Genomic DNA, 27,077 nt, shown 5'->3' on the forward strand with positions numbered 1-27,077 from the left:
TTGTAGTTGATCCTTGAACAACACAGGTTTGAACTGTTTGGGTCCACTTATAAGCAGATTTTTTTCAATAGTAAATACTATAGTACTACCTGATTTGCAGTTAAATTGATCTGTGGATGTAAAACCACATATATGAAGGAACTACGTATATACAGAGGGCTGACTGTAAGTTACACTCAGATTTTTGACTGCTCAAAAAGTTGGCACCCTAACCCCTGTGTTGTTTGTGTCAACTGTACTAAGGTTAACTTAAGCCCTTTGACTTAATTTTTTTCCAGAAGTGTATTGGCTATTCTGATACCTTTGTCTTTCCACATACGTTATTTATTTATTTATTTATTTTAAAATTTTATTTATTTTTGGCTGCGTTGGGTCTTCGTTACTGCATGCGGGCTTTCTCTAGTTGCGGCGAGGGGGGCTACTCTTCGTTGCAGTGCATGGGCTTCTCATTGCGGTGGCTTCTTTTGTTGCGGAGCCCAGGTTCTAGGTGCACGGGCTCAGTAGTTGTGAGCACGGGCTTAGTTGCTCCACAGTGTGTGGGATCTTCCTGGACAAGGGCTCGAACCTGTGTCCTCTGCATTGGCAGGCAGATTCTTAACCACTGCGCTACCAGGGAAGCCCCCTCCACATACATTTTAGAATCAGTTTGTCAATATCTATAAAAAAGTCTGCTGGGATTTTTTGAGTGGGATTGCACTGAATCTATAGATCATACTGAGAATTCACATCTTAAAAATATTGGGTCTTCTAACCTATGAGCATGGAATGTCTTTCCAATTATTTATGTTCTTTCATTTTTTTTAATCAGTGTTTTGCAGTTGTCTGCACACAGATTGTGCGTGTGTGTGTGTGTATTTATTGCCATACATCCCCCTCCAACCACTGCTTTCGTTGTTTACCACAAATTTTGATAAGTTGTATATTCATTTTCATTTAGTTCAAAATATTTTTAACTTTCCTTGAGACTTATACATTTTTTGGTAGTGTATAGCTTAATTTCCAAATATTTGGGACTTTTCTGTTATAGACTTCTAGTTTTTTCTGTTATGGTCAATGTACATACTCTATATGTTTTTAGAGTCTTTAAAATTTTTGAGCTTTGTTTTATGGCCCAGAATGTGGTCTACCTTGATGAATGTCTCATTTAAACTTCAGAACAATGTGTACTTTACTGTTGTTGGATGGATTGTTCTATAAATATCAATTGGGTCAAGCTGGTTGATGGTGCCTGCTTAATCTATCGATTACTGAGAGAGGTATTAAAAGCAACTGAAATTGTGGATTTGTTTACTTCTACTTTTATCTCTGCCAGTTTTTGCTTCATGCATTTTGATGGTTTATCGTTAGGTGATACATTTTTAGGATAGTTACAGGTTCTCTTGGAGAACTGAACCCTTTATTACTATGTTATGTGCCTCTTTATCCATGATAATCTTCCATGTTCTGAAGACTGCTTTGTCTGAAATTAACATAGTTACTGTTGTTTTGATTAGCATTTCATGGTGTTTCTATTTCCATCCCTTAACTTTAAATTAAAAAAATTAAATAGACTACTTTTTAGAGCAGTTTTAGGTTCACAGCAAAACTGAGACAAAGGTACAGACAGCTCCATATATCCCTTGTCCCCACATCATCCATTAAGTTTTATCCTGAGTCTTTATATTTAAAGTTTGTTTCTTGTAGATAACATATAGTAGAATTTTTTTTTGATCCATTTTGACAATCTTTGTATTTTGACTGGTGTGGTTAGGCAATTTATATTTGAAGAGATTATTGATGTAGTTGACTCTAAATCTACCTTCTTGCTGTTTTCTATTTGTTGTATTTACTCCTTGTTTCTTTTTTCCTCTTTTTCTACCTTCTCTGATTTTCCTTGGTTATTTTTTTTTTTTTTTTTTTTTTTTTTTGCGGTATGCGGGCCTCTCACTGTTGTGGCCTCTCCCATTGCAGAGCACAGGCTCCGGACGCGCAGGCCCAGTGGCCATGGCTCACGGGCCCAGCCGCTCCGTGGCACGTGGGATCTTCCTGGACCGGGGCACGAACCCGTGTCCCCTGCATCGGCAGGCAGACTCTCAACCATTGTGCCACCAGGGAAGCCCTTCCTTGGGTACTTTTTATGATTCCATTTTATCTCATTTCTTAACTTATTATTCATACTATTTTTTAAAACTTTTTAGTAGTTTTCCTAATGTTTACAATGTACATTTTAAATAATCTAAGTCCACCTTTAGATAACTCTAAAAGTATCATCCAAAGTGGCTATACTATTTTGCATGCCAATAGCAATGAAAAAGAGCTCTGATTCCTATTCATCCTTGGTAGAACTTGGTATTGTCAGTTCTTTTGATTTACCTTATAATAGAATATCCCTAATTTCTCCCTCCTATCCTCTGTCACATTGTTGTCATTTGTTTCACTTTTATATGTGCTATGAACACCAAATACACTGCCATTACTATTTAAATAATTAAAATTTAGTGCAATTAAGGAGAAAAGTTTATATTTTATCTTCATTCATTTTGAACACTCTTCATTTTTTAATGTAGATCCAAGTTTGTGACCTATATCACTTTTCTTCTGCCAGAAGAAATTCCTTTACAATATTTTGAGAAGTTATATGAGAAAGTCTATTTCTCTCTCACTTTTGAAGCATTGCTGGATATAGAATCCCAGGTTGGCAGTTTTTTCTCCTTTTAATACTTTAAAATTATCATGCCATTGTGTTCTTGCTTGTATAGTTTCTCATGAGAACTCTGCTGTAATTCTTCTGTTTCTGTGTAAGTGAAGTGTTTTTCTCCCCTCTGACTGCCTTCAAGATTTGCTCTTTGTTTTTGCTCTTTTGCCTAAGTGTGGGCTTTTGTGTGTGTGGGGGGGTTAAAAATGGATACAAAGCTTCTCTAAGCTTCTTGGATATGTGGTTTGGTGTCTGTCACTTATTGTGGAAAGCTTTCAAAAATTATTTCTTCAAATATTTCTTCTGCTTAGTTCTTTCTTTCTTTTCTTTCTGGTATTCCATTCATGTATATGTTACAACTTTTGATATTGTTCAACACTTCCTGAATACCCTTTTTTTGTTTGTTTGTTTCCACTCTCATTTTCTCTGTGCATTTCAGTCTGGGTAATTTTTATTGACCTATCTTTATATTCACTGATTCTATCCCTTGTTGTATCTTATGAGCCCATCAAAGTCATTCCTCATTTCTGTTACTGTGCTTTGGATTTCCTTTTGATTCTTTCTTATATTTTTCATCACCCTGCTGACATTATCTATCTGGTCTTTCATTTTGTCTACCTTTTCCATTAGAATCCTTAAGATATTAACCATAGTTATTTTAAATTTCCTGACTGGAAATTTCAACACCTGTGTCATATGTGAGTCTAGTTCTGATGGTGTTTTGTCTCTTCAACTTGTGTTATTTCTTGCCTTTTAGCATGTTTTGTAATTTTGTTCTTGTAGTTGACAGCCAGACATGTATAGAGCAGTAGATACTGAGGTATATAGGAATTTATGGGTGACTATATCAATCTGGCCAAGAGTTGGGCTATGTTTGACATTTACTGTCTCTATGGGTACGAGAGGCTTTAAATTTCTCTAGTAATCTTGTTTTTATCCCCCCTCTTGGTCTTGGCCCTTCTCTTTGTGCTTCACCTCAGAGACAGTCTGTCTTTTGCAGCTATAATCCACTGCTATTTTAACTGGAGGCTTATTAGTTGGTTGTAGTGGGGGGGGAGGGGAATTCTCTAATCTTTGAATTAAGTCTAAGTCTTTGGAGTGCATAGTGGGCCTATGTTTTGGGAGTGTGGCCTTCATGGTTGTTTTTGTCCCTTTCCAGGGTGTTGTGAATTGAACTGCATTCCCCAAAAAGATATGTTGAAGTCTTAACTTCTAGTACATGTGAATGAGACGTTATTTGGAAATAGGGTCTTGGAAGATAATCAAGATAAGATGAGGTCATACTGGATTAGCATGGGCCCTAAATCCAACAAATGGTCCCCTTATAAGGAGAGAGAAATTTGAAGTCACAGAAGAGACACAGGGAAGATGATGGAGGCAGAGAGTGTAGTGATGTTGCCAAGTAACACCAAGGATTGTTGGCAACCACCAGAGCCCAGAAGAGGGAAGGAAGAGTTCTCTCCTAGAGTCTTCAGAGAGGACATGGCCCTGCCAACATCTTGATTTCAGACTTCCTGCTTCTAGAACTGTGAAAGAATAAATTTCTGTTGTTTGTGCCAATTAGTTTATGGTAATTTGTCACAGCAGTGCTAGGAAACTAATACACAGGGGTAAAGCTTTTTTCCCCTATGCCACCCAATACTTTCCCTGGCTATAGAATTTCCAGTCTATGTCTCTGAAACTCTCTCCCTTGTATACTGAGGCTTTTTTTCTTCTTTCTTTATTTTTTCTTAGAAGAGACAGGGAGATAGAGTGGGGCTGGGGCATAGCAGACCTCCCTTTCCCTAGCTGGGATGAGATTTTCCTATTACCCTATATTAGTTTTGTCTTTCTTGCAACCTGTAAAATAATCCTAGAAATAAATGGTTAGTCTTCGCAACTCCACATAAAAAGTATCTGTCATTGCACAACAATGTAAATATACTTTGCACTACTGAAGTGTACACTTAAAATGGTTAAGATATTAAATTTTGGTTTTTCTGTCACAATTAAAGTATCTGCCTCTACACATCTTACCAAAATGATCTTCGTGTTGCTGCCAAACACAATTCAGAGACTTGGAGGCTGTATGGTGCCAATGGATGGCTAATGGAAATAAGCTTTTGAAGTTGGGCTGTTGAAGGGCCCAACATGTGACTCGTCCCCTCAGCAGGTCCTGGAGCCTGCTTTGTAGATGGGACAACCTGCAGCACCACATCCTAGAAAATTTGACAATGAGAGTGTTAGTAACAATATAAAACAATGTTTATAAGGCTGTAGGATACTACATATCTAGCTATGTGAAAGAACAGATTTTATTATCTCAACCACAGCATTAAAGGAGAAATTCTGAACAGCTAAGGATAAGTGGTTGATAACCATTACTTCTATCTTCTCACCAGCCACTCATATTATGCATTGCAATATTGCTTCCACCCCACTATCTAACTGAAGTGGTTCTTTAGAAAATCACTAATTTTAACCTTTCAACCACATATGGAAGGATTGCTTTTTAGGGCTCATCATTCTGGGACTCTCCACTGTGACACTGTTAATCACCCTCATCCTGACTCCTTGAAACTTTCTTTTCCACTGATTATGTGTGATTGTGGGCAAGTTTCTTAAACTCTCAGTGTCTCTGTTTCCTGTTTTGTAAAACGAGGATGACAATAATACTTATCCCATGGGTTTAGTGTGAGGACTAAAGTACTTAGAACTTTGTTGTCACATAGTAAGTCCTATATATGTCCTATATATGATATGCTATCATTCCAATCATCATTATTATTGTGGTTATTATTAGGGATAAACTATATCTATTGGCAAAAGTACCTTGATAAACTTGCTTGGAGTTGGTGACACCCTAAGTGTCATGTTTTCAGAAATATTAATAAAATAACTTCATTTGCATAAGATCTTAAAAGGAATTAATTCATCCTGTGGGAAAAGATGGAGAAACCCATGCCACTGCAGAAAAGCTGTATGGTGCTTGACATGAACCTTCTCAATAACCCCTTAAGGTCACTAAACCCACTAAAAATGCTTATTTTGAGTGGATGTATACATGTTAAGTGTGTGGTGTAAGCTAATAAATGGACTGATTGGTTTCATACACAAAGGCCATAGCTAGAGACATAACAGAATTTGCTGATGAATTAGGGAGGGTTCTGAAATAGGTTAGGAAATTGAGAGTTAAAGTCTAAGACAGAGGCTGGCAAACTATGGCCCATGCCTATTTTCATATGGCCACATACAGGTTTTACATTTTAAAGGACTGTAAATAAAAACAATAACATTGGACCAAGACCATATGTGGCCTGCAAAGTCTACAATATTTGCTATCTGGCCCTTCAGAGAAAAAAATTTCCAACCCTTAGTCTAATGCTTAATTGTTAATCAAATACTCTTCTCCATTTACAATGGCTTACTCCCCACAAAAAAAAAAACATTCTTAAGCAAGTGTATTCATTCATTTCTTCATTATTTCACTTGACAAATATTACCAAGCATGTGTAAATAGGGTACTTTCTTAAGTACTAGGAATACAAATATAAATAATCAATCCCAGCCACCATTCAAGAATCTCATAATCATCTAGTATGGAAGAAAGACAACTACTACTATCTATAGTAGTTTTAAACACAGAGTACAGTGAAAAAGTGCAAAGGAGAAAGTGGTTAACTATGCCTAGGAAAACTGGGAGGACTCCATATGATCAGTGTTCTTTGTAGAAGTGCTTCATTGTTTCCTATTTACTTACAAAATAAAATTTGCTCATTGTAGAAGATGCTGGAGTAGAAGGACCCTGAACTCATCTCCTCCCAGGGGCACACCAAAATTACGACTATTTACAGAGCAGCTATCTCTGTAATATGAGAATGACCTAAACACTTGCTGAAAAGACATTCCACAACTAAAGATATAAAGGAGAAACCACAATGAGATGGGTAGGAAAAGTTGAGATGCAGTATAGTCAAGACCCATACCCCTGGGTGGGTGACCCACAAGTGGGAGGATAATTACAATTGCACAGGTTCTACCCAAGGAGTGAGAGGTCTGAGCCCCCACATCAGGCTCCCTATCCTGGTGGTCCTGCACCAGGAAGACAAGTCCCCAGAACGCTTGGCTTTGAAGGCAAGTGGGGCTTACTTTTGGGAGAGTCAGAAGGCTGTAGGAAATAGAGACGCCATCATTAAAGGGCACACACAAAATCTCACACACTCCAGGACCCAGGGCAGAGGCAGTAATTTCAAAGGAGCCTGGGTCAGACCCACCTGCTGATCTTGGAGAGAGCTTCCTGGAGAGGCAGAAGGCCACTGCAGCTCACCCTGGGGACACAGACACTGGTGGCAGCCATTTGGGGAGCTCATTCTACCATGAGGACACTGGTGCTGGCAAGGAACATTGTGGAATCCTCCCTCTAGATTATTAGCACTGGGACCTGGACCCACCCCCAGCCTGTTAGCACTAGTACTAGACTCCAGGTCCTGACTCTGCCCACCAGTGAGGCAACACTAAGCCCAAGATCACCAGGGCCACAACCCCACTAACCAACAGGCCAACACCAGCTCCAGGACCTCCCTGGGCCACAATCCTGCCTATCAGGAGGCTGACACCAGCTTTAAGACACCGTGGGCCCCTCAGCTAGCTGCCCCAGGATCCAGACCCACTCAACAGTGGGCTGACACCAGCTTTGTAATATCAGATGCCACAGTCAGCCATGTCGGGAACTGGCCCCATGCACTGGCAGGCTGATGCTTGATCTGGGACAACTGGCCCTGCAACAAGCCACACTGACTGGGCTCTGCCCACCTGTGGGCCAGCACTAGCCCTGGGATTTCCTGGGGCTCTGCAGCCAGGCCTCTTGAGACCCAGCCCCAATCTCCAGTGGCCAGCAGCCTCTGTACAAGGCAGAGCCTGATAATCAGCCAGACAGGGCCTGCCATACCTACCAGACCACTCATAGTAGCCAGCCCCCCACAACAGAAGGGCCCACACAGCCCACCCCCAGGGCATATAACTCTGGTGACCAGAGGGGAGTGCACTGCTCGGACACATAGGATGCCTCATAAAAAAAGCCACTTCTCCGAAGTTGGGAAATGTAACAACCTACCAGATACATAGAAATAAAAATAGCAAATTAGGCAAAATGAGGCAATAGAGGAATATGTTCCAAATGAAGGAACAAGATAAAATCCCAGAAGAAGAACTAAGTGGAAATAAGCAATCTACCCAATAAAGCGTTCAGGTCATGATCATAAAGATGCTCAAAGAACTTGGGAGAAAACTGGACAAACACAGTGAGAACTTTAACAAAGAGTTAGACAATATAAAGAGGAACCAAGCAAAGCTGAAGAATGCAATAACTGATATTAAAAAGCATACTAGAAGGAATCGACAACAGATTACATGATACAGAGGATCAGATCAGCTAACTGGAAGACAGAGTAGTGGAAATTACTTAAGCTGAAAAAAGAAAAAAGAATTTTAAAAAATGAAGACAGTTTAAGAGACCTCTGGAATAACATCAAGTGTACTAACATTTGCATTACAGGGGTCCCAAAAGGAGAAGAGAGAAAGGGGCAGAAAACATATTGGAAGACATAATAGCTTAAAAATTCCCTAACCTGGGAAAGGAAACAGACATCCATGTCCAGGAAGCACAGAGAGTCACAAACAGGATCAACCCAAAGAGGAACACACCAAGACACACTGTAATTAAAATAGCAAAAATTAAAGATAAAGTGGGAATATTAAGAGCAGCAAGGGTAAAGCAAAAAGTTACGTACAAGGGAATTCCCATAAAGTTATCAACTGACTTTTCAGCAGAAACTCTGCAGGCTAGAAGGAAGTGGCACAATATATTTACAGTGATGAGAGGGAAAAAACTTCAATGAGGAATACTCTACGCATCAAGGCTCTCATTCAGTTTTGATGGAGAGATCAAGTTTTACAGACAAGCAAAAGCTAAGAGGGTTCAGCACCATCAAAACAGCTTTACAAGAAATGTTAAAGGTACTTCTCTAAGTGGAAAAGAAAAGGCCACCACCAGAAATATGAAAATTATGAAAGGAAAAATCTCATTGGTAAAGGCAAATATATACAGTCATGGTAGAAAAATTAACCACTTATTAAGCTAGTAGGAAGGTTAAAAGACTAGAGTAGTAAAATCATCTATAACCACAATGGGTAGTTAAGGGATACATAAAACAGAAAGAAGCAAAATAAGATGTCAAATAGTAAACATTGGGGGAGGAGGGTAAAAATGCAGGGTTGTTAAAATGCATTCAAACTAAAGAGATCAGTAACTTACAATAATTACATATATATATATATATATATATATATATAATTTGCTATATATAAATCCCATGGTAAATACACATCAAAAAACTATAATATATACACACACACAGAGAGAAGAGAAAGGAATCCAAATATAATGCTAAAGATAGTCATCAAATCATAAGGGGAGAGAGCAAAAGAAGAAAGGAACAACAATTAAAAAAACTACAAAGACAATCCCAAAACAATTAACAAAATAGCAATAAGTACATACCTAACAATAATTAAGTATTTATTTATGTATTTATTTATTTTTATTTTTTGGCCACACAGCATGTGGGATCTTAGTTCCCTGACCAGGGATTGAACCCACACCCCCTGCATTGGAAGCACAGAGTCTTAATCACTGGAGCACCAGGGAAGTCCCAACAAAAATTACTTTAAAGGTAAATGAACTAAATGTTCCAATCAAAAGACAGAGTGGCTGGATAGATACAAAAACAAGACCCCTATTTATGCTGCTTACAAGATACTAACTTCAGATCTAAAGACACAGACAGACTGAAAGTAAAGGGATGGAAAAAAGGTATTTCGTGTAAACAGAAATGAAAAGAAAGCTGGGGTAGCGACTTTTATATCAGATAAAATAGACTTTAAAATAAAGACTGTAACAAGAGATAAAGATGGACATTACATAATGATAAAGGGATCGATCCAACAAAAAGATATAACAATTTTAAATATAAATGCACCCAACATAGGAGCACCTAAATACATAAAGCAATATTAACAAACATAAAAGGAGAAACTGACGGTAACACTATAATAGTAGGGGACTTTAACACCCTACTTACAGCAATAGACAGATCATCCAGACAGATAATCAGTAAGAAACACTGGCCTTAAATGACGCATTAGACTAGATGGCCTTAATAGTATATATAGAACATTTCATCTAAAAGCCCCAGAATACACATTCTTTTCAAGTAACATGGAATATTCTCCAGGATAGATCACATGCTAAACCACAGAATAAATCTCAGTAAATTTAAGAAGATTGAAATCACATTGAGCATCTTTTGCAAACACAATGCTATGAGACTAGCAATCAACTACAAGAAACAAAACTGTAAAAAACACAAACACATGGAGAACAAATAACATTGTAGTAAACAACCAAGGGTCACTGAAGAAATCAAAGAGGACATCAAAAAATATGAATATGAAAATGAAAATACAGTGGTCCAAAATCTATGGGATACAGGAAAAAAATTTCTAAGAGGGACGTTTATAGTGATTCAAACCTACCTCAGGAAACAGGAAAAATCTCAGACAACCTAATTTTACATGTAATGGAACAAGAAAAAGGAGAGCAAACAAAACCCAAAGTTGGTAGAAAAGAAATCATAAAGATCAGAAAAGAAATGAATGAAATAGAGACTAAACTACAATAGAAAAGATCAATGAAACTAGGAACTGGTTCTTAAAAAGATAAACAAAATTGATAAACCTTTAGCCAGACTCATCAAGGAGAAAAGAAGGCCCAAATAAGTAAAATCAGTAATAAAACACAAGTTAGAACCAACACAAGTTAGAAACAGAAAGGATCATAAGAGATTACCACAAAAAGTTATACACCAATAAAATGGACAACAGAGAAGAAATGGAAAAATTCCTAGAAATGTACAATATCTGAAGACTGAATCAGGAAGAAACAGAAAATATGAACAGACCAATGACCAGTAATGACATTAAATCAGGAATGAAAACAACTCCCAACAAACAAAGGTCTAGGATCAGATACCTTCACAGGTAAATTCAACCAAACATTTAGAGAAGAGTTAACACCTATCCTTCTCAAGTTATTCCCCAAAACTGCAGAGGAAGGTATAGCTTCCAAACTCATTCTACCAGGCCAGCATCACCCTGATACCAAACCAAAGTTATCAAAAAAAAAGAGAAAATTACAGGCCAATATCACTGATGAACATATATGCAAATTCCTCAACAAAATATTAGCAAACCAAATTCAAAAATACATTAAAAGGATCATACACCATGACCAAATGGGATTCATTCCAGGGATACAAAGATGGTTCAATATCCACAAATTAATCAGTGTGATATACCACATTAACAAACTGAAGAGAAAAAAAATCATATGATCATTTCAGTAGATGAAGAAAAAGCTTTTGACAAAATTCAACATCCATTTATGATAAAAACTCTCAACAAAGTGGGTACAGAGGGAACATACCTCAACATAATAAAGGCCATATATGACAAGCCCACAGCTAACATCACACTCAATGGTGAAAAGCTGAAACCATTTCCTCTAAAATCAGGAATAAGACAAGGATGCCCACTCTCATCACTTCTACTCAATATAGTATTGGAAGTTCTAGCCAGACCACTCAGACAAGAAAATAAAATAATGGAATACAAATTGGAAAGAATGAAGTAAAACTGTCACTGTTTTCAGATGTCATGATATTATACATGAAGATCCTAAAGATGCCACCAAACAACTACTAGAACTCATCAATTAATTTGGTAAAGTTGCAGGATATGAAATTAATATAGAGAAATCTATTGCACCTCTATACACTAACAATGAACTATCAGAAAGAGAAATTAAGAAAGTAATCCCATTCACAATCACATCAAAAGGAATAAGATACCTAGGAATAAATGTAACCAAAATGTAAAAGACATGTACTCAGAAAACTATGAGAAACCAATGAAAGAAATTGAAGACAACACCAATAGATGGAAAGATATACTGTGTTCTTGGTTTGGAAGCATTAATATTGTTTAAATGACCATACTACCTAAGGCAATCTAGTGACTCAATGCAATCCCTATCGAAACATCAGTGGTATTTTTCATAGAACTAGAAAAAGTAATTATAAAATTTTATGGAAACACAAAAAAACCCAAATAGCCAAAACAATCTTGAGAAAGAAGAATAAAGCTGGAGGTATCATGCCCCCAATTTCAAACTATACTATAATACTATGGTAATCAAAACAGTATGGTACTGACACAAAAACAGACACATAGATCAATGCAACAGAATAGAGAACTCAGAAATAAACCCACACTTATATGGGCAAGTAATCTACAACAAAGTAGGCAAGAATATACAATGGGTAAAAGACAGCCTCTTCAATAAATGATGTTGGAAAACCTGGACAGCTACATGCAAAAGAATCAAAAGTGGACTACTTTCTCACACCATTCACAAAAATAAATTCAAAATGGATTAAAGACTTAAATGTAAGACCTGAAACCAGAAAACTTCTAGAAGAAAACATAGGCAGTATGCGCTTTTACATTTGTCTTAGTAATAGTTTTTTGGGTATGTCTCCCTAGGCAAGGGAAACAAAAGCAAAAATAAACAAATGGGATTACATCAAACTAAAAAGCTATTGTATAGCAAAGGAAGCTATCAGCAAAATGAAAAATTTGCCTTTTGAATGGGAAAAGATCTTTGTAAATGATATATCTGGTTAATATCCAAAATATAGAAATAATTCATAAATTCAACATTAAAAAAAGCAAATAACCCAATTAAAAATGGGCAGAGGGCTTCCCTGGTGGTGCAGTGGTTGAGAGTCCACCTGCCAATGCAGGGGACATGGGTTTGTGCCCCGGTCCAGGAAGATCACACATGCTGCGGAGCGGCTGGGCCTGTGAGCCATGGCCGCTCAGCCTGCACGTCCGGAGCCTGTGCTGTGCAACGGGAGAGGCCACAACAGTGAGAGGCCCGCATACCACAAAACAAAAACAAAAACAAAAACAAACAAAAAAAAAATGGGCAGAGGACCTGAATAGACATTTTCCCAAAGAAGACATACAGATGACCAACAGGCACATGAAAAGATGCTCAATATCACTAATCATCAAGAAAATGCAAATCAAAACCACAATGAAATACTACTTCACACCTGTCAGTATGGCTATTATCAAAAAGCTAACAAATAACAAGTGTTGGTGAGGATGTGGAGAAAAAGGAACCCTCGTGCACTGTTGGTGGGAACGTAAATTGGTGCAGCCACTATAGAAAACAGTATAAAGTTTCCTCAAAAAATAAAAAACTGAACTACCATATGATCCAGCAATTCCACTCCTGGGTATTTATATGAAGAAAATGAAAACACTAAACTGAAAAGATATATGCACCCCTATGTTCATTGCAGCATTATTTACAGTAACCATGATATGGAAGCACCCTAGATCCCATCAATATATGAGTGGAAAAAGAAGATGTTATACCCCCACACACACAGACAGACTGGAATATTAGTCAGCCATAAAAAGGAATGAAATCTTGCCATTTGTGAAAACATGGATAGACCTAGAGGGTATTATGCTAAGTAAAATACATAAGACAGAGAAAGACAAATTCTATATAATCTCACTTATATGTGGAATCTAAAAACCAAAACAAATTAACAAACATAATAAAACAGAAACAGAGTCATAGATACAGAAAACAAACAGGTGTTTGCCAGAAGGGAGAGCAGTGCAGGGAGGAAAGAAATAGATTAGGGAGATTAAGAGGTACAAATATCCAGTTGCAAAATAAATGAGTCACCGGTATGAAATGTACAGTGTGGGGAATATAGTTATAGCTATGTAATATCTTTGTATGGTGACAGATGGTAAGTAGAGTTATCCGGGTGATCATTTTAAAATGTATAGAAATATCAAATCACTATGCTGTGTAACAGGAACTAACACAGTGTTGTAGGTCAATTATACTTCAAAAGCAAACACAAACAAACAAATAAATTCATAGAAAAAGAGATCAGACCAGAGGCAGGGAGTGGAGGGAGAGGGAATTGGATGAACATGATCAAAAGGTACAAACTTCCAGTTATACGATAAATAAATACTAGGGATGTAATGTACAACATGATAAATATAATTAACACTATTGAATGTTATACACTAAAGGTGTTAAGAGAGTAAATCCTAAGAGTTCTCATCATAAGGAAAAAATTCTTTTTCCTTTTCTTTAATTTTGTATCTATTGAGATGGTGGATGTACACCTTAAACTTATATAGTGCTCTATGTCAATTATATCTCAATAAAACTAGAAGAAAAAACCACTTCCTCACTGTAAAAAGAAAAAAAATAATCTAAACAACTGAGAAATATATAAAATAAAAAGTCAAAGCCTCCTTCCCTCATTATTTGCCATTCCCATTCCTTCAAGGAAACTCATCAACAATCAACAGTTCGGAGAACCAACCTCAAGATCACATACAGCTGAAATCTCCACAACTGCCACACATACATACAGAAATACATTTTTTTTTTGGTGAACATAGTTTTCAGATCACTTGGGTAAATGCCAAAGAGTGCTATTGATGTTTTACTTAACATTACTAGAATCTGAAACTGTCATCCAAAGTAGCTGTACTATTTTGCATTCCACCAGCAATGAATGAGAGCTCCCATTCTTCTGCATCCTTGCTAGAACTTGGTATTGTCAGTTTTTTGGATTTAGCCATTAATAGATTTAGCAACTAATAGGTGTGCAGTAATATCTCATTGTTGTTTTAATTTGCATCTCCCTAATTATGAATGATGTTGTGCATATTTTCATATTCTTAATTGCCACCTATATATCTTCCTTGGTCAAGTGTCTGTTCAAAGATCTTTTACCCACTGTACATTTTTTTAAGCAAGTTTTTTTTAGAGCAGGTTTAGGTTCACAGCAAAATTGAGGGAAAGATATAGAGATTTCTCATACACCTCCTGCCCCTACACATGCATAATCCCCACCATTATCAATAACCTCCACCACAGAGTGATACATTTGTTACAAGTGATGAACCTACATCAACACATCATTATCACCCAAAGTCCATAATTTATATTAGCTTTCACGCTGGGTGTTCTACATTCTATGGGTTTGGGCAAATGTATAATGACATGTGTCCTTTATAATAACACACAGAGTATTTTCATTGTCTTAAAAATCCTCTGTGCTCTGACTATTCACCCCTCCCCCACCATGAGTTTTGATATGCAATATTTTCATTTTTCAGCCAATTAACATATTTTCTAATTTCCATTGTGATTTTTAAAATTTGACCTACAGGTTATTTAAAAGTAAACATATTTTAGAGGGATTTTCTATTTTTATTTTTATTATTGTTTTCTAACTTTATTTCATTGTGGCAAAATAACCCCTCAGTGCAACTGTAATTTGTTGCTGTATGGCCTAGCATATCATCTATTTTTCTGTGTGCAGAAAAGAATATATATTCTGTAGTTGTTACATAAGGTCATCTGTTTATGTCTGTCAATTAGGTTGTTTGTTAATATTATTGTTCAACTGTTCTATATACTTATTGGTTTTATTTGTCTTATGATCTGTTAGTTATTGAGGGATATGTATTAATACCTCTGATTATGACTGAATTTATTTACTGGACATCTGTCAATTTTTGCTTTGTATATTTGGGCTGCATACAAATTAGAACAATAATTTTATCTTCTTGGTGGATGGCCTCTCTTATCATCACAAAATATGTCTTATGTCTAGTAAAGAAACCTGCCATAAAGTCTTGTTTTATATTATTATATCTAAATCAGGTTTCTTTGGGGGGGGTAGTGTTTGTGGCGTATATTTATTCCACCCTTTTGTCTCTTATAAACAGCATATATGTAGTTAGATTTTGTTGTTTAACCTCATGATTTGTCATTTAATTAATGTGTGAAGTCAAATATTTGCTTTCTATTCGTCTTGCCTGTTTTGTTACCTTTCTCTCTTGCTTTGTTTTACACTGATTAGGTAATTTGTATCATTCCATTTCCTCCTTTGTTTACTTGTTAGTTATACATTCTTTTACTGTTTTTTTAAAAACAGTTATTCTAGGGATTATAACACATATCTTTGATTTTTTAAAATTATAATGCAAATTAAAGAATTTATATTAACTCTATCTTCCTTCTTCAACTGCTGTTGTGTATTTTAATTATACACACACACAAACACACACACATACATCCCACAGGGACATTCAGATCTACCCACATATTTAACCTCTCCATTGCATCCATTTTATATCTCCAAGCTTTCATTTGGGATCATTTTACTTCAGCTTAAAGATCCTAAATATTTCCTTTGGTGTTTGGTGGAAGGTTCCGTAAGTTGGGACCATCTAAAAGCATCTGTCTTACTTTCATTTTGAAGGCTATTTTCATTGGATATAGAATTTTTGATTGGCAGTTAGTTTCTCCAGCATTTTGAAGATATTGTTCCATTATGTTCACATTGTTTCTGTTGAGAAGTTAAAGCCAATCTAATTGCTACTCCTTGTAAGGTAATACATCTTTTTTCTCTAACTGCTTTTAAGATTGTTTCTTTATTTTTTATCAGTCTTTATTAAAATACATCTAGATGAGGTTTTCTTTATTCTGCTCTGAGTTATAGCACTTTTTAAATCTGTGACTTCATGCATGATTAGGTTATGTATATGGCACAACAGACATTACGAAAGGGACATGATCTTTGGTTGGTCTGACCTAATCCAGCAATCCCTTAAAAGGGACAGGGATCTTTCTGGTGAAAGAGACTTGAAGCAGCAGAGGAATCTGCTGTCAAAGAGATTCTCTATTGGCTTTGAAGATGGAGAGGACTATGTGGCTGATATGCAGCAAGGAAACAGCAACCTCAGTCCTACAGCCACATGGAACTGAATTCAGCCAACAATCTGAATGAGGGTGGATGTGAATTCTTAGCCAAAGCCTCCAGAAAAGAATACAGCCTACCCAACACACCAATTTCAGCCTTTAATACACTGACCAGAGAACCCAGTAATGCCATGCCTGGTCTTCTGACATACAGAACTATGAGATAATAAATGGATGTTTGTTTAAGTACTAAGTTTGTGGTAACTTGGTATGCAGCAATAGCAAAATAACACAATACTTTGTTACTTTTGGAAAACTCTTAGTTATCATCTCTTCAAATATTGTTTCTGTACCATTCTCTCTCTCCTCTCCTAGGACTCCTATTACAAATATATCAGATATTTACATGTACTAGGTGCCAGGCATTGTTATAAGTGCCGACACACTGCATTATATCTCTATTTGCTACCATCCCAGTCCAGGCCCACCATTATTTCTCACTCAAAGACTGCAAAAGCCTCCCAACTGATCTATCCATACACACATTTGCCCTCCCTTCAAATCATTTTGCACACTGTAGGAATAGTGAATTAAAAAAATATATTAGTATGTCATTCTTTTTGAATGGATCCCTAGGGCCTTCAGGGTAAAGTCCAATTTACTTATCATGTTATGTAATGCCTCCCATTACCTGATCCTGAGCTACCTCTCAGCCTCACTTCCTGTTATTTACCTCCTTGTACTTCATTGTTTATAGCTTCCCAGACCCACTATACTTTCCTAATTCTGAGAAACTCATGTTCATGCTTTTTTTCCCTCAAACTGGAAGCCGTTCCTACTCTGTCTTTTATACATCTTTCAAGAATCAGTGGAGATATCATCTAAGAATTCTTCCTTAAAGTCACAGAATGAACTAGTAGCTTTCTTTTGTTCTCTCATTATAGTCTGTTTATGCCTCTGTTTTCCTTCTCAATATATTTTGTTGAAATTATATGTTTTTATGTCTTTCCCACCAGTAATACTTGGACACATCTCAATGTGAAGACCTCTGGGTCATTCATTTTTGTACCCTAACATCTAGCATGGTTCCTAGTACTTAGGAGAATTTCATAAATGTTTGTGGACATTGGATTGAATTACTTTTCTCCTAGCTTCATAACCTCTTTAAATCTGGTAAGATGTCTGCTCTAAATCTTCAGTCAAGTAAGTTATAAAAATATTGATGATGTCAAGCCAAAGGTAGGGTTTGCAACAGGCCATCTAAAACTCTTCCTTTGCTTATGGTCTGCTATCAGCACTCTTTTAGTATGGTAATTTAACTAATTAATACATAATTGTATTAATTATATAACCCATCAACATGGATTCATAATTCTTGTTCACAAGGGTGTCATAAAAGACTTGTTAAAATCTTGCTGAAGTTTCATTCATTCATTCATTCAATGTACATGTTATATCTGTCTTATTTCCATAAACATCTCTAATAATCAGAAATAAAAATTAGATTTGTGTGGAACGTCTTTGTTTGTTGATAACACTGTGTAATTTTCTAAGTACTCACTTACTTGAAAATCTGTTCTAGAAGCTAACCCAGGACATATTTAGCTTATTGATTAGTAGACTGAAAACTCTTCTTCCCTTTCCTTTGTTAGAAGTGGTAATATACTTATATAAATCCAGTGTTAAAGTACCTGTCCTTATTCTCCTTAATTCTTTTGATCATTGAGAACAGTTTAACAATATCAAGTTATAACTTATCCATCCCAGGACACATGTACTTTTTCTTTCTGAGAACGTAGTTAAAATTGTTCTTGTTGTCTTTGCAAATATGTATTTATACAAGCCTGAGGTAATTTGGGGGCTTATCCTTCCAAATACTAATCCTTTAGGCAAGTGCCATCTGTTATATTCATCCTTCTTTTCCATCTTTTATATATTATTCTTAAAAAAATAGCAACTATTAGGTCATTGTAAAACTTCCCTTGCAACCCCATAGCTTCCCTCATTTCTCCTTTAATAGAATAATTTGCTGTTTCATAGTCAAAATGATGTTTTTGAGAGCTTCCCAACCTTTAGAGTCTAAAGCCATCTTAATGTAAATTAAAGTCCAACAAGTATCAATCATAATAATAGAAACTTTTGGAGAACAGCCATAGCTAGAAATTCTAGTCAGAATAAGCAATTACATAATAGGTCAATCTGAATCTTTTCATGGTTATTACTAAGGAAGAAGCATTACCCCCTAAAAGGCTTAAAGCCAAGAGTCCATTTAGCTCCTGTCAATTTTTCCTTCCAAATGTCTCTCAGATTTGTCCTTCTCTTTCCATTCCTATAGGTGCCTTCATCACCTCATACCTGGACTACTGCCATAGACTAGATGGTTTCCTTGCCTCCATTCCATCCATATTCCAATCCATTTTCCATACTATTGCCAGATTAATCTTCTTAAAACACTTTCATCATGTCACTCTCCTGCCTGAGACCTAGCTCAAATGTCACCTTTGTAAAATCTTCCTAACTCCCCTAGGAAGAGTTAGTAGCTGCCTACCCAGTGTTTTCACAGCTCTTTGTGCATACCCTTATTAGTGCACTTACAACATATATAAAAATTGCCTGTTTAATTATTTTTCTCTTCCCATTTGCTGAAAGCTCCTTGAGGGCAGACAGAAGGATTGAGTCATCTCTTTACAATGGCTTCACATAATTGGCCCCATCTATCTTGCCCACTGCCTCAGGGCCTTCACATATGTTGTTTCCTTTGCCTACCATATTCTCCCTCTCATTCTTCCTGCACAATTCATTTAACAAATATTTATTCGGTGTCAACTATGTGCCAGGAACTATTTTAGGCACTTGGAATTTATCAGTGAACAGAACAGACAAAAATGTCTGCTTTCATGGAGCTTATCCTCTAGCGGAAGGAGGTAGACAAAGATAAACATAATAAATGAGTAAATTATATAGTATATTAGAAGGCAATAAAAGCTATATGGCAGGATAAAGGGATGTGCTGGAGGTAGCAGGACATTTAAACAGGGTGATCAGGGTAGACTTTATTGAGCAAAATGACATTTGAACAAAAAGGGAATTATTCATGAAGATATCTGATGTAAAGTAGGCCAATACGAAAGCTCTAAGCTGAGATTATCTGTCATATCTGTGTCTGTGTTTAACTAGTGCAATAATATATTGGATTACATGAGTTAAAAGAATGCTCCTTTACATCAGGGCCTCAAAATTAAATGTCCACAGGGGCTAGGCAAGTAACATAAATAGGTAAAGTATAAGAGACAATAGGGGATTGTGGTGAGAGCAGTGAACTGAAGAATGCCTGATCTGTCCAAAAATCTTAGCCACTACTCAGCTCTAGATAATTATTGCCAGACAGTCCAAATGCTGCCAGATTTGAGAGGAGCCAGAAATGCGTATTATATAAGAAATCCCCCAATTTGTAATGTTGACAACTGAATTAGTTCGGGTCCTCTGAGAAGGAGATGCCATGACAGGAAGAGATGTACAAGTGGTTTATCAGGGGAAACATATGTGAAAGAAAATGGAGACAGAGTCTGAAAAGACTGGGACAGCTGTTGGGCCATGATGTAGGTCTAATCCCTGTGGAGGAGGGTAAATGCAAATCAAAACCACAAAGAGATACCACCTCACATCTGTCATAATGGCTATTATTAAAAACACAACAAATAACAAGTGTTGGTTAGGATGTGGAGAAAAGGGAACACTTGTGCACTGCTGGTGGGAATGTAAATTGGTGCAGTCACTCTGGAAAACAGTATGGAGGTTCCTTTAAAAATTAAAAATAGAACTACCATATGATCTAGCAATTTCACTTCTGGGTATATACCCTAAAAAGCAAAAGTACTAATTTGAAAAGATATGTGCACCCCTGTGTTCAATGCAGCATTGCTTACAATAGCCAAGATATGTAAGCAACCTAAGTGTTCATTGATAGATGAATGCATAAAGAGATGTGGTATACACACATACATACACACACATACACACACACACACACACAGGAATAATGTTCAGGCATAAAAAAAGAATGAAATCTTGCCTTTTTCAACAACATGGATGGACCTAGAGGTTATTATGCTGAGTGAAATAAGTCAAACAGAGAAAGAGAAATACCATGTGATTTCAGTTCTATGTGGAATCTAAAAAACAAAACAAATGAATAAACCTAACAAAACAGAAACAGGCTCATAGACACAGAGAACAAACTGGTGGTTGCCAGAGGGGAGAGAGGTAAGGGCGGATGAGAGAAACAGGTAAGAGAGATTAAGAGGTACAAACTTCTAGTTACAAAATAAATGAATTGTGTGGATTTAATGTACACATAGGGAATATAGTAAGTAACATTAAAATATCTTTGTATGGTGATAGGTGGTAACTAGATTTATCACGGTGATCATTTTGTAATGTATAGAAATATCAAATCACCATACTGTATACCTGGAAGTAACATAGTGTTGTAGGTCAATTATACTTCAATTAAAAAAAAAAGTCAAAATGGATTAGACATAAATGTAAGATAAAACTATAAAACTTGCAGAAGAAAATATAGGAGAAAATCTTCATGACCTTGGATTAAGCAAAGTGTTCTTAACCAAAAAGTAGAATTTACAAAAGAAAAATGATAAATTGAACTTAATAAAAATTCAAAACCTTTGTCTTTCAAAAGACACAATTAGAAAATGAAAAGATAAGTCACAGACTGGAAAAAATATTTTCAAATCATATACCTGATAAAGGATTTGTATCTTAAATATATAAAGAATTCTTACATCTCAATAATAGGAAGGGAAAAAACCTTATTGAAAAGTGGGCAAAATATTTAATAGACTATTCTCCAAAGAACATATACAAATGGACAAGAAACAGATGAAAAGATGTTCAATATCATTACGATTAGGGAAATGCAAATCAAATTCCAAATGAGATATTACTTCACACCCACAAGGGCAGCTATAAATTTTTTAAAAGGAAAAATAACAAACATTGGTGAGGATGTGGAGAAATTAGAACTTTTATACACTGCTGGTGGTGCATGTAAATGTAATCAATATAAAATGGTGCAGTCCCTTTGGAAAATACTTTGGCAAAAGATTAGACATACAGTTACTATATAAGCCAGCACTTCCACTCCTAGGTACCTACCCAAGAGAATCGAAAACATATGTGCATCCAAAATCTTGTGCGTAAATGTCCATACCAGCCTTATTCACAATAGCCAAAAGGTGGAAATAACCCAAATGTCCATAAACAAAAGGTGGTATATACATATATTATATACCATTATTCGGCTATCAAAAGTAACGAAGTACTGATTCACACTACAACATGGATGAAACTTGAAAGTAAAAGAAGCAAGTCACAAAAGACTGCATACTGCGTGATTCCATTTATATGAAATGTCCAGAATAGGCAAATCCATAGAGACAAGAAGCAGATTAGTGGTTCCCAGGGGCTAGGGTGGTAATGGGGACTAAGTGCACATGGGCAAGAGAGAGGTGCCATTGAGGTGATGGAAATATCTAATATTGGATTATAGTGATGGTTGCACCACTCGATAAATTTACTAAAAATCCCTGAATGTACACGTAAAATGAGTCAAATTTATGGCGTGTAAATTATATCTCGATACAAAATTTTAAAAACACTTTGGGAAGTAGAGAAAATAAAGTTTGTGTCAGTTGACACGACTTATTAGGGGTCATACAGAGCTCATTAGGCTGTTGTATGTTGTTGATGTTGTAGTTGTTGCCATGGTTATGGTGGTTTTCCCATGAGGGCTGAGGGTCAAGCAGGGATTTGGGTCTTCTACAATAAAAATTTTAAAAATTAACAGAAAAAGAATGTTGCTGGGTTGAAATTCTGAGTAGCAGTGGGGGCAAAGAGAAGTGGATGGGTTTAAAAAAATATTCAGGATGCAGAAGTGACAAGGTTTTGTACTGATTAGATATTGGGAATGGGGAAGACTGAGGATGCCTCAGACTTAACATGCTTCAAGTTGAATTCCTGTTGTCCTCTCAAACTTACTGTCCTCCTGTGCTGCTAATCTCAGTGAGTGGATCAGCATCCTGGCACAGAGTAAGCATTCATTGATTGTCTTTGGAGTGAAAGAATGAATAAACAGAGTAAAAATATGGCCAACGCATCCACCAGGTCCTGCCAAACAGTCAGTCCTATACTCACCCACAAGGTCAGCTCAGCAGATGTCTATCAGAATTCCCCTCTCACTCTATTGACCACTTGGGAAATCAACAGGTCCCACACCTTGAAGAACACTCACATTCATACCGGTGGCCACTCCTTGCCTAAACCCTGCAGCTGTGGCAGAGACCAGGTTTTGCCCAAAGCCTCTCACCCTGTAAATTCTTTACACGTGGGCAATGGCAGGTACATGTACAGCCCATATAAGCATGAGGGACGTTTGGTGTTGTCGAAAGAGGGTCACAATGGTGCCCAACTGGTGAGTCTACGTTCACTTTGGCTCCAAGCAGAAAGAGACGTTTCCCATCCGAGGGGGTTTATTAATCCAGGGCCCACCGCTCCACCCACCCCCCATCCTGGCAGGCAGAAAACACAGCTTCCAGAAACACTGCAGACAGTGAGTGATCAATTTGGATATTTTACTGCTGTTCCCAGGGTTGACAAGCAGAGATACAGAACCGCTTGTGATTCCTGATATAGATACCAAAACCAGGAAGTGATCCCTCCCAGTCCACCCTTCCCAGAAACAGAGGATGAGGTGGGAGACGCAAAAGACGCCCCCAGACTCAATCGACAAATTGAAAATTCCCTTCATCATACTGGTTATGAGATAAAGTATAACCTCTTTAAGTATCGTTATACATAAGCACATTTACCTCTCATGGTTGTGAAGATTACAGTGTTTTGCATAATATATGGTTGCCGTTATCATTATCACCAGTTCCTTAATGAGGAAGAATCAGAATGACAGCACAATGTCCTTCCATAGTGTTTCTAATTCTTTGCCTTTATAGTTAAGTTAATGTAAAATGAAGTGTAATTTTTACTACAGTGTTTCCTGAAAGTGCAATACCAAGCTAAGAGGCAACCCTAAAAGACTGCCGTATGGGAAGGGAATATGGAAGTATTCCCACACATGGGAGCTCAAGTTTGTCTTTCAGTGCTTGAGTATATAGTTAAGTCACCAAGTCATTTATGATTAGGCTTTCGTCAGGCAGTGTACTATGCTCATTCAACCCATAAGGTTTTGGACAATCATCTGTCCTCTGGTTAAAATCTTTAATGGTAAGGCATTCAGAAGAGCATTCTTGAGTTAACATTCAACCAAGGCATTGAATGAATGTTGTTTCCAGTTTTCAGGGCAGTCAGTAAAGTAAGTAAGCCTAAATAGGCTTTTCAGAGTTATTTTCAGAACAGAGAAAGAGCTGCCTTGCCTAGCTTCCCCAATGCCCTGCCCTGCTACTCCTGACTCTTGCTAGGTTTCCTGCTCAGGAGGGGCAGAGAAAGGGTAAAATCTGGGCAGAAAACATTACCAAGAAAGAAAGTCAGTGCTGCAAGCTCTTGCAGACAGCCGAGTTCCACCTTCCACTGCACTGCCCAACAAAGTGAAGCAGGGAGAGGGTAGGGACTCGCCGAAAGCTAGACACAGTCAATGACAGACCCAGGACGGGGAAGTCCGATCGAGTTTGAGACAATGTACTCTGGGCGTCAGTCCCAGCGCAAGGTTGCTCCAGCTCTTCCAGCTCTTCCCAAGCACTAGGCCCATCTGACCCCGCGCTGATCTCCGGGCGGGCTGTGTTTCGCGCAGCTGGCACAAACCGTGACGAGAGCCCTGCGGCAAGGCACAAGTGGCCTTCTCCTCTGCCAGGGTAAATAAAGGTGAGTACCAACGCCCCGAGGCCGAGCAGCCGCCTCTCACTGCGCCAGGCCTGAAAGCCAGCGGCTGGGCAAACCTACTCATCGCACCCACCCAGAACACCCCTTCGCCGATCCACAGGGCGGAACCCACCTGTGCCGGAGGTCGCGACTCCCAAATCAGCAAAGCAGGAGGAACTGCAAGCAAAGAGAACCTCGGAAGGCAGCCCTGCGCCCGCCTTTTGCTTTTTGCCCTGAAACTGTCGGCTCCGCGCTCCCCTCCCCCAGCGCGCTCGGACCCAGCGCCTAGCCTGGAGGCCCCGCCCCGCTCCTTCCGGCCATGCAGGGTGGGGGCCTCGCGCGCCTGGGACCAAGCGGGCTGCGGATCGTGCTAGAGCCTCTGATGCAACAGGGCTGAGCTGGGCCGGATTGCCTTCATTTAGCAGATTTGGAACCACAGGCGCAGACAGGAGGATACATAGACCTATAAAAGTATGCGTGTAAAACCTAGGTCGCCTTGCTTGCCGTTTCAGGACTCCTCCCAATATGCTCCTATTTATGGTGGTTTATCGAGGGTCGCTGGAGCTTAAATTCTTCCAATATCCCTCCACCACTTTCTTGAACTTAAATCGCATACCACTCCGCTGCTGGACTCCCACCAATTTACTTGAGCACCTTGAATCCAAGGTCCAGGTACAGTGTTAAGTACATTGAGTGCTAGAATGGAACGAGCCGTTAAGAATTCATATCTTATGCACGTAAAAATTGAAGAACAGTACATATTACAAAGAAGGACAAAAAAATTCACTGAAATAGTATGTGCAATGGAAATTCAGGGCAAAGGGAAAAAATTGAGAGCAACAACACATAACAAATGTAATGTATAGACATTGAAAATGGGAAAGTGAGCAGTATTGTAGTTATTGGAGATTAAAATTGTTACTCAAAAGGGTAATAATAAAGGAAAGATTTGTAGAAGTCAACATCAGCAAAAGAAAAAAAAAACCTTCGTACTTTTACCCTGGAATTCTTGCTGCCAGACGCTTTACCCCATTTGTCTATTTGGAAAATTGATCCTTTTTCGTGGGTCCAATATGACAAATGTATCCAGCACAGGCCTCAAGTATACCACTTATCGTTTTGGATTATAATTTCTCTCTTTGCATGCCTGTGTCCCCCAATGAGCACGTACCTTCTTGAGAGCAGAAAATTCATATTTTTCAAATTTATATTCCAAGTCCCTAGCCCAGACCTAACAAATATTGTGTTTAGTGAATATTTGTTTAGAATTGTGTAAACCAGTGAGTAGAAAGAAAAAAGGCTATAGCTAGGATGTGAATTAATATACAGAGGAATAACTGAATAAAGTGAGATGATAGACTCAGACTGGCACTCATTCAGGCAGCAAACATTGAGTGTCTACCGAACCCCAGGTGCAGTATTAAGCACTGGGTGTAAAATGGTAAAAAAAAAAAACCAAGCAAAACAACACAAAACAGATAGAGTTCATGCCCTTATCGAGTTTAAGAACAAATAGGAATTGGCCAAGCAACAGGAAAAGGAACATCCCAGGTGGAGGGTGTGGTATGACCATACCCCACCGGTATGGTCAAAGGTCCTGTAGTAGGAAAGAACATGACAGTAGCAATTAGAGTGATAAGATCAATAAAGGTAAGGTGAAATCAACAGATAGAAAGTACTCAGAAAGAGGCAAGAGGTTGATAGATAAAGCCTGTTTAAGAGTCGGAAAAAGAAGCCAGTTGCCTTAATAATAGTAACCAACATTTATTAAATTTGTGCTATATGCCAAATGCTGAGCTAAGTGTTTTATAACAAACACTTAAGATAAATATTACTGTTATCCCTGATTTAAGGATAAGGAAACTGGGGCACAGAGAAGTTAAGCAATTTCACCAGGATCACACAGTAGTTAAGTGTCAGGGCTGAGATTCAAACCTAGGTAATCTGGCTCCAGATTGGAGGGCAAGAACTGTAATAAAAAATACAAGTAAAAACTACAAAGAATTCTTTCACAAAATATGTTCATTGTTCTCAGATATTTGGCATCTATCAGAAACAATACTAAGAGCTTCAAGAAACAATATCCTGGACCCAAATATTAATGCTCTAGACTTAAGACTTTGGCACAGACATTGGTTGGTATTGGCAGTGGTGGTGGTGCCTTTGGTAGGTGATACCATTAAGCAGCAATGATCTTAACATTAGGCATCAGCAGCAAGCCAGAGCACAGGAAGTAGAAAATAGTTGACATGAGTGCTCTTTTCTAGAGCACATATGAAATCTTGGGCGAAGGACCTCAATTCTTTAACCCTCAATTTCCTAACTCACAAATGAGCATAATAATAGTATCTATATTACAGGTTTGTGGTGATGAAATGAGACAATATGTGTAAAGTACCTGGCCATATCTGACACACAGTAAATGCTCTATGAGTATTAGGTGCTATGATGGTGATGCATTTTAGTGACTGGAGGGGAGGCATGACCAACCAGGGAAGGTATGGTTCAGGTACAGTTTGGGGAAGGTGATATGGCATATCAGAAAAATATTGAATAGGTAGTGAAACAAAAGTTTATTTCCTCCTCTTTGCATCAATT

The 27,077-nt window shown here is 37.7% G+C and overlaps 1 protein-coding gene across 3 annotated transcripts in view; it reads right to left on the reverse strand.

Annotated features, from left to right (window-relative positions):
- Positions 1-24,780, reverse strand: part of TMLHE (trimethyllysine hydroxylase, epsilon) — a 68,728-nt gene extending 43,948 nt beyond the window's left edge. The window contains exons 1-2 of one of the 3 annotated variants that reach the window (XM_029243876.1): positions 24,613-24,706; positions 4,691-4,872 (exon numbers count right to left, since the gene is read on the reverse strand). In XM_029243876.1, the coding sequence (XP_029099709.1) occupies positions 4,691-4,871 (181 nt within the window). In that variant the 5' untranslated portion in view covers position 4,872; positions 24,613-24,706. Of the gene's footprint in view, positions 1-4,690; positions 4,873-24,612 lie in introns of all 3 variants that reach the window. The other 2 variants (XM_029243874.1, XM_029243875.1) reach the window with 2 other exon arrangements.
- Positions 24,781-27,077: the final 2,297 nt, after the last annotated feature.

Source organism: Monodon monoceros, unplaced genomic scaffold (genome assembly GCF_005190385.1).
Source record: "Monodon monoceros isolate NGI ecotype Baffin Bay Population unplaced genomic scaffold, NGI_Narwhal_1 Super_Scaffold_3, whole genome shotgun sequence".
NCBI lineage: Eukaryota > Metazoa > Chordata > Mammalia > Artiodactyla > Monodontidae > Monodon > Monodon monoceros.